This window comes from Gossypium hirsutum, chromosome D10, assembly GCF_007990345.1.
Source record: "Gossypium hirsutum isolate 1008001.06 chromosome D10, Gossypium_hirsutum_v2.1, whole genome shotgun sequence".
Lineage (NCBI taxonomy): Eukaryota > Viridiplantae > Streptophyta > Magnoliopsida > Malvales > Malvaceae > Gossypium > Gossypium hirsutum.
In genome coordinates, this window is record NC_053446.1 from 53,312,314 (window position 1) to 53,320,369 (window position 8,056).

General features: G+C 29.5%; 2 protein-coding genes across 3 annotated transcripts; both read left to right on the top strand.

The window, feature by feature from the left end:
* The first annotated feature begins 1,809 nt into the window (after positions 1-1,809).
* Positions 1,810-3,420, top strand: LOC107915942 (uncharacterized). Of its 2 annotated transcripts, none has more exons than XM_016845126.2 (4): positions 1,810-1,957; positions 2,248-2,840; positions 2,918-3,021; positions 3,101-3,420. In XM_016845126.2, the coding sequence occupies exons 2-4, from the start codon at positions 2,291-2,293 to the stop codon at positions 3,131-3,133; spliced, it is 687 nt and encodes a 228-aa protein (XP_016700615.1). In that variant the 5' UTR covers positions 1,810-1,957; positions 2,248-2,290; the 3' UTR covers positions 3,134-3,420. The 2 variants fall into 2 exon arrangements, with proteins under 2 accessions (XP_016700615.1, XP_016700616.1); XM_016845127.2 differs by having other exon boundaries at positions 2,918-2,967.
* A 3,570-nt stretch (positions 3,421-6,990) lies between these two features.
* LOC107915938 (cell wall / vacuolar inhibitor of fructosidase 1) lies at positions 6,991-7,677 on the top strand. The gene has a single exon (XM_016845120.2). It carries the CDS (start codon positions 7,036-7,038, stop codon positions 7,558-7,560), a length of 525 nt encoding a protein of 174 aa, XP_016700609.1. The 5' UTR covers positions 6,991-7,035; the 3' UTR covers positions 7,561-7,677.
* The last annotated feature ends 379 nt before the right edge of the window (positions 7,678-8,056 follow it).

An 8,056-nucleotide genomic window follows, 5' to 3' on the forward strand; every position in this document is an offset into this window, starting at 1 on the left:
TCCTTTCTCTCAGGACGACCTAGCGTCGTCTTTAGCTACTTTCGATAATTCAATTGTAAAAAATGATTTTAGATTCCACTCAATCACATGAAAGCATATAATCAAACATATTTTGCATTTTATTAATTTTAGTCTCTATATCCGAAACACTCATATTTTTCGATATCTAACATCAAATTAAAAACGATTCCATATCCTTTCATGAGGGACCTTAAACTTCTAATCTATAGCATAATTTCTTAGTTTATTCAATTTAGTTCCTAATGTCACAAAGCTAACTATATAACTTAATTGAATTTTCTAATCAATTCCAACATTTTTCTCTACTTTTCAACTTTGTCCTAACATACTTAAAACTCATACTTCAATTTCTCATCAAAGTCAAACTCAATTTCATCAATTACCCATTAATGGAAACTTGACAAACATTTAACAACTGATAAATCCAAGGCATGAATAAGCTTAATCAAGCTTAGATGATCATAAAAACCTAAAATTTCAAAGGAAAAGCATGATTACCTTAGGGATTTTGGACTAAATTGCAAGAGGGAAAAACTTTATTCTTTCTTTCTTTTCTTTTCCTCACTTGGATGACACAATGGAAGGATGAAGGATGGATGTGTTCCATCTTTCCACCAACATGGCCTTATATATGATGATTAACCATTTAATTAAACTTAATTAACGTTAATTTTAACCTTAAAACATGTTTAATTAATTATATCATCTTCCTTAATAAAACTAAGTAGATGTTATCATTATCATCCACTATCATATAATACAAATGGTCTAATAACCATTTAGGTCCTTTGATTAATTGCTAATTAGGTCTTCAAGCATTTTCTAAATTAAAATTCAATAGCGATTGTACTTTTAGAATTTAGTCTCTGAACCTTAATTAATGATTTCTTGATTATTTACTAATATATTTTTATACTAACTTTGTGAATACTTCTATTCACATTTTCATTGACTCAGTTTACGAAATTGAATTCTGAAACCTCATTTTTGAGCACTATCAAAATTGGGTCATTACATTTTCAAAGGCAACCCAATATATATATCATGATATGCTTATTATTTATCATCATGGTTAAAAAAGAATTGGGTTAATTCATGAAAGAAAATTATTTGATGCTTTACTTGTGGAGTTAAAAAAAACTCCACAAGGGTGAAATATTGTCACAAGTCCTCATGTAATATTAAAAAAATTAAAATAAATTAAAGCAAATACATTTCATTTATTTATACTTGTTCCATGAAAAACAACTATAGCAAAATATTTTCTAATTTAATGATCCAAAAAATAAGCATTTTTATTAAAGAATTGCATTGATTATATCCGGTTATTAGAAATAGTTGTCAGGGGCAGAATTAGGGGCTAGGGCCTTGCGCCCCTAAAATGGAAAATTTTCCATTTAGACTATTAGTAAAGGTAAAATTGTCCTTTGACCCCCTAAAATTATAAAAATTTGATTTAATTCTTTAAAAATTATAAAGATATAAGCTATTAAAAAGGTAAAATTGTATTTTCGTTATCGTAAAAATTACAATTTAATTTCGACTCTCTTAAAAAATTTACTAAATTTCACCCCGGCCATTGCTTAATCTTTATGGATCTAAAACAGAATTTGCATAATTTGTTACTACTAATATGAAGGGTGTTTTAAAATAAGATATTATTTCATGTTTGTTACATTTTATATACGTGTCGTGTCTGTTCTATTTCCACTTATAGTACTTTTCAAGTTCCTATCTATATTCTATTTTATTTTATTTTTTGAGTCAAAGCTGTTAATTACTCCAACATTGAATTTTCGTATGATGAATTAGGCTACGCTTATCTGTCAATCTATTCATATATTACGAGCTTTTTTTGCAGATAAATTAAGCAAAGCCTATCACTTGTGACTTTGCGCTTATCATCGGATCTGGGTTCTTCTTCTTTCTTCACAAGGTATTTCCTTTTTTATCTTTCTTTATTGATGAATGTCGGGTTTTGATTGATACATTTTCTAGGTTTTCAATCGTTTTTTCATTTGTATGAATCAAAGTGTGCCTTTTGGCCACCTTTACAAGTTTTTTATTCATTTTCCATTTTTAAAATTCCAATCTTTGGCCTTTCTTTCTAGGCATTTTAGGGCTTTGTGACAAATTTTATTTTCTCTTATCGTCTTCTCATCATTGTCAGTTTATAATGTATATCTGTGGTGGGCTAATTCTTGACATTGAATCTTTTGCTTAAAGTTGGTTCTTTGAGCATTGGGAGAAGCTGATCAAATAAACTTTGATGGCTCATGGGGATAAAGATTTAAAACTTGACATTGAAAATGAACCGATCACTGGTGAAGAAGAAGAATACCATAAACGAAACCCTATTTTAGGCCTTAAAAACATGGCAGAACTGCTGCTTGCTAAGGCTAGAGGCAGTTTCACCCAAGGGTCGTCGGACGATGGAGTGTCTTTGTCTAGTGATGCTTCGAATTCAGGTAGTGTTTATGCGAAGAACATGCAGGCAATGACGAGCATGAATGTTGTGGGACATGATCATAATATCAAAGATGATGGTAAAGAGAATAAATTAGTGAAGGAGAAATGTAAAAGTTTGAGCAATAAAAAATCCCCTAAGCCTCCACGACCTCCGAGATCGCCATCATTGGATGCGGCCGACCCGAAGTTAATCCGGGAGTTAGCCGAACTTGCGAGATTAAAGCGCGCGAGGATCAAGCGGATGAAAGCCTTGAAGAATATTAAGATTACTAAGGGAACACCTCCTTCTAGTCGCAATATGCTTGCCTTGGTGTTTATCATCCTTTTCTGTATTGTCATAATCTTTCAAGGTAATAAATATTTTATTTTATGGGATTTTCAAATTCACCCACTTTCTGCATCTCATATGCAAATCCTTTTTATGTAGGAATGCCATCCAAAGCTACACCAATGGCTTCCCAAGGATCTCATGTGCCGGTAAGAGCAACAGAGAGAGTTCCCACTTCAGTTTCATTCCTTCGAAACCCCCTAGTACGTGACAATTATTGTGGCAAAACAGTTTTAATTTGGATTCGAAAACGGATTTCTCATTTCTATTTCTGTTGTGCAGTCTAATGGACTTTGTTGCTGGTTTAGCTGCTGAAGGAAAAATGAGCAGATTTTTTGGATAGAAATAAAAATGTTGTTGGTCTATCTATGGTTACAGAAGATAAATCTTTGTTGTTCAACATCATATGTTTCTATGGAGTTCACTTTTTGCCGGTAATTTATCCCTCGTTTGCAAGTTGAAGTTATGGGGAGGAGAGGGAGTGAGTTAAATTACCATGTAAAATTTTGGCAGTACGTTGTGGGATTATATCTATTCTCTATAACTATCTCTCATTATGTAACTCCAAATTCAACTTGAATTCATCCTACCATTCTTTGGAACTTGTTTGAGTTATTTACAGTACATGATTAGGTGACAAAATGAAAATTTTATTCCTTTCCAGATAGTCCTCTTTTTAATTTTGAAATTTATGCTAGATTAAATTATGGTTACATCTCCTATATGACCCTTCAAAATAGGCCGCCCTTGGAGAAGCTCATGTATTAGATGATTGGTTTGATACAAGCTAAAACTATGGGCAACATTTAGTTATTGGAGCCTAAATTTTATAGATTTGAGATTTTTTTATAAATTTTAAATATTTTTAAGCAATAAATATCAATTATTTCTAAAATTTAATTAGAATATATAAATTACATTTTAAATATTTAAATAAAAAAGTAATTTAGTACCAAAAATACTTTTGGGGGAGGAAAAGCTAAAAATTTTAGTTTCTACTTCTTAAAAGTGTTTTTTGAAAAGTAAAAAATTTCAGCTAAAAACAACTTATTTAGCACGGCTTTTCTTCCAAAAGTATTTTTTGAGCTAAAAGTGCTTTTTTTAAGCCCTTAGTTATGACTATAAATTTTATAGACTTGAAACTTTTTTGTAAAGAGATTTTCGATTCTTTAAGAGAAGTTTACAAAGTGTAATTCGTCTAGAGTTGACGAATCCCTCAACAAGATTTAGTATTATCCTTGGTGGGGGATATTGCATTAACTCTATTGAGAACCCAAGTGCCTAAATAAGTAGCGGATTCATAGAACAGGATCCCCTTATCGAGTGTCATAAAAGTCAAACCATGCACAATGCCTTATAACTAGCCCAAGTGGTAGCATTCTGACTCATTAATGCCCTATATGCTATAAGGTATAGGTTCGAGTTCAACCATGCACAACACGTATGGTTTACCTTCTCAGATACCCAATAAGACACTTCCTTTTTGTAAATTTATTGTCTCTTTAGGCACTTAAACTCTCGATAGAGTCACTTTATAAACTAACTCAAGATCTCAATTGAATTGCGAGACAAAATCTCCACAGAAAACAATACTTGATGTGTTCATAGTGTGACCCAAGATCCCATCCTCAACAATAATATATCATTTTTGGTACATATTGCAAATTTGGAGGAAGATGACAACAAGATCCGAACCCTATTCTTTACAATGCCAACAAGGGGCTTAACCACTACCCTTTTATGTAGTTGGTAATAATAACATATTATGTAACTAGAGGTTATAATTAGAGGTGATCAGGAGGTAAAGGCTTGGTTTCAAAAAATTTTCCAAACTTAGGCTTGAGTTAGACTTGTTCTAGTCCGCCTAAATGATTTGTTCTACTATTTAAAAAATAATATAAAATATTTTTATTTAAATTTAATTCGAAAATATATAACATTAATATAAAATCATTTTTATATTCTATTAACTTTAAATAATAAAATGGATAAACTCAAACCGACTAAGTCGGGATACACTTTTAATTCTAACCTATGCATTGCATAAATTTTTTTTTTATTTTATTATATTTTAAAATTATATTAATTTAAGCAAAGTTTTAAAATCACAGTTCTTAATTAATTGACGCTTTGATATTGTAATATGAAGATAGTAATAACCATTCAGATTTCGACCATTTGATGTCTTTTACTTTTTTATTTTTCATTAATATTATATGATAAAATAAATTTCCATCTATTAACCCTCAATTGAAAAATAATAAATGTTTAAATATGTTCAAATTTATTTATTTTTGATATAATAATAACTTGATCCGATCAAAAATTAAATATTAATTTATTTATTTGACCCAAAAAATTAAAACTCCTACTCAATATGCCACACTTTTATTTTTATATATATATATTTTTATTAAATAGAATAATGATTTTTTAATTATTTTTATTTTTATATTATGCATGTCCATTTTTCTTAAACTCGAATTTGATTAAATTGAGAATTAAACCTAACTTGACCTGCAACCTAATTTCAAACAAAAAACCTAACCCCATCGAATCAAGTCGAAATCCATTAGATTCGAATTTTTTTACCATCCCTAACAATAGCATTACCAATTGAATTAAAAGTTGAATAAAAATTGAGAGAATTTATTTTTTCAAAAAATTTAAATGCATACTTATGAAGTACAATATGATTTCCAGTACAAAATATGTTTGGTTATAATTATATAAGTATTATGTAGGGATAAATCTTAAAATTATACATAAACTTTGATTAATGTGTAATTGTATACATGAATTATAATCTGGTGCAATTATACACATGAAACTCTAATTTTGGTTCAAATGTATACTTGAAACTTTAATTTTAATTTAATCATACACATTTAAAGAAATAAATACATCAATTTATTTTTATATTGGATAAATATAATTATTTTGTGTATGCAATATATAAACATAAAATGATGTTATATTAATAATTGTGTTAATAATTTACAAGAATTGGATCAAATCAAAATTTCATGTATAAAATTGCACAAAATCAAAGTTCATGTATACAATTGCACATTAAATCATAGTTCATGTATAATTTTTGTATTTAAGTTTATTACACTTTTTATGGGGAGAACACAAATTTAAACATTAGAGATAACATTGTTGGGAAGGGTAACTACGAGCTCTAAATATAGACAATAAAACAAACATGAAAAAGAAAATTATATAGGTACTATGAAAATATTCTCATAACTGTAAATCATAAATATGTTAAATTGACAAATTTTTTAAAAGAAGTATTTTGTTAAAATTTTAATGGACCCGAAAAGTGAAATATTAATTATGACAGGTGATTTTTATGGATCTTATCTTTAAATGATAATAAATTATTACTTTTTGAGAATAAATGATAATAAATTATTAACCCTTACCTATAAAAAAATGAAATTAGATTTATGCTATCTTTAATACATTATTTGGTACTAAATTTTAGTGTCAATGTTTAATTTAGTATCTGAGTTTTTTTCTTGATTTAGTACTTAAGTTTGGTTTTAATGTTTATTTTAGTATCTAATTTTTTATTTTGATATTTGAGATCCTTTTAGTCCGAATTTGGTACATAGTTTGCCTCCAATGTTCAATTTAGCATCTAAGTTTTTTTTTATTCAATTAAGTATTTATGTTTTTTTTACTAGAGCACATGTGTCAAACATTTATTTGGTCGCATAATGTCGTTTGGTTTAGGTACTAAATTAAACTTTGAAGCCAAGTTCATGTATCAAACTGAGCCTTGAGACCAAACTCCGGTACCAAATGATAAATTAACCCGTGGTAATAAATATACGTCTAGCTGGTTATGATTTATGTAATCTTGATTTTTTTTCTCAAAAAATTAGATTCAATTTTACATATAATATATATTTAATTAACCGTTATAATTAGTAAATTCTATTTAATTAGCATGAACTAATAGAATTTATCAGGACAGGATTACTTTACAACTTTTTTTTTTAATTCTAAAAGGCAATTACAATCTTTGGGCCAAAATTACGTATAGCAAATTTTTTTGCCTTATTTTGCTCCATATATGATTTCCTCTTCATTGAGAAAATTCATTCTGGAGCCTATAAATACGTTTTTTTCTTTTTAAACCAAAGCCATTTTACGTGCAAGTTAAGCGATATTCCAGTTACCTTTCAAATTCCCAACACCCAAATATGACCAAAATCATCTCTTTATTCATACTTGAAGCTGTATTTTGCTTCACATTTTTCACTGTAAGCTACTCAGACATCAACCTAATTCAAACCACTTGCAAAAAGACTCCATTTTACGATCTCTGCGTCTTGACTTTGAAATCCGACCCCCGGAGTTCGACCGCGGATGTGTCGGGGCTTGCTCGGATTGTGGCTGACAGTGTCAAAGCTAAAGCCATTGCCACATTGAATCAGATTTCAGCATTGCTTAAAAGTGTCAAAGACCCCACCTTGGAAAAGGCCTTGGAAGGTTGCATTGTTTCATATAACACCATTATCCAGGCTGATATCCCAGTAGCAATTGATGCAATTGAGAAAAACAACCCCAAATTTGCTGTTCAGAGTGCAACTGATGCTGGAAATGAAGCTCAGGCATGTGAAAACAGCTTTGCAGAAAAGCCATCCAATTCTCCAATCTTTAGTGGAAACAAAGCTGTGCATGATCTTTCTGTTGTTCTTCAATCCATTGCCTCATTGTTACTATAGGCTGATGTTAAGTCAGTTCTCTTTGCTATTAAATGATGATAAATAAATTAAAACAAAATGAGATATTTATGAATTATCTGATGATTTTTCATGTTTGTTGACATCGATGAAGTATGCCATTACAAAATCGGTGTAATTAGCTTTTACTTTTTTAGCACAAACACTCAAAGGTGAAATAAAAACACATAATAAAATTTCTCACAAAGGAATCAAGTCGTGCTCTCTAAGCTCTCGACTAGCTAATCTCATGCCACTACTACCTGTTTATAGTCCTCACGACTTCAACTAGAAGTAAAGGATAAGTGAGATAATATTTTGATATACTAGCTGGTTTTTCACAACAGAAATGGTCAACAAGTGACTTAAATTATTGCTAATATGATCTTCAATTATCTCTATTTTATCTTGATCAAAATCATCAAATAATCCTCAAGAAATACCAATTGAAAAATGCTTTAATTAAATCAGCGCCGATAATGCTTTGCTTATTCTTATG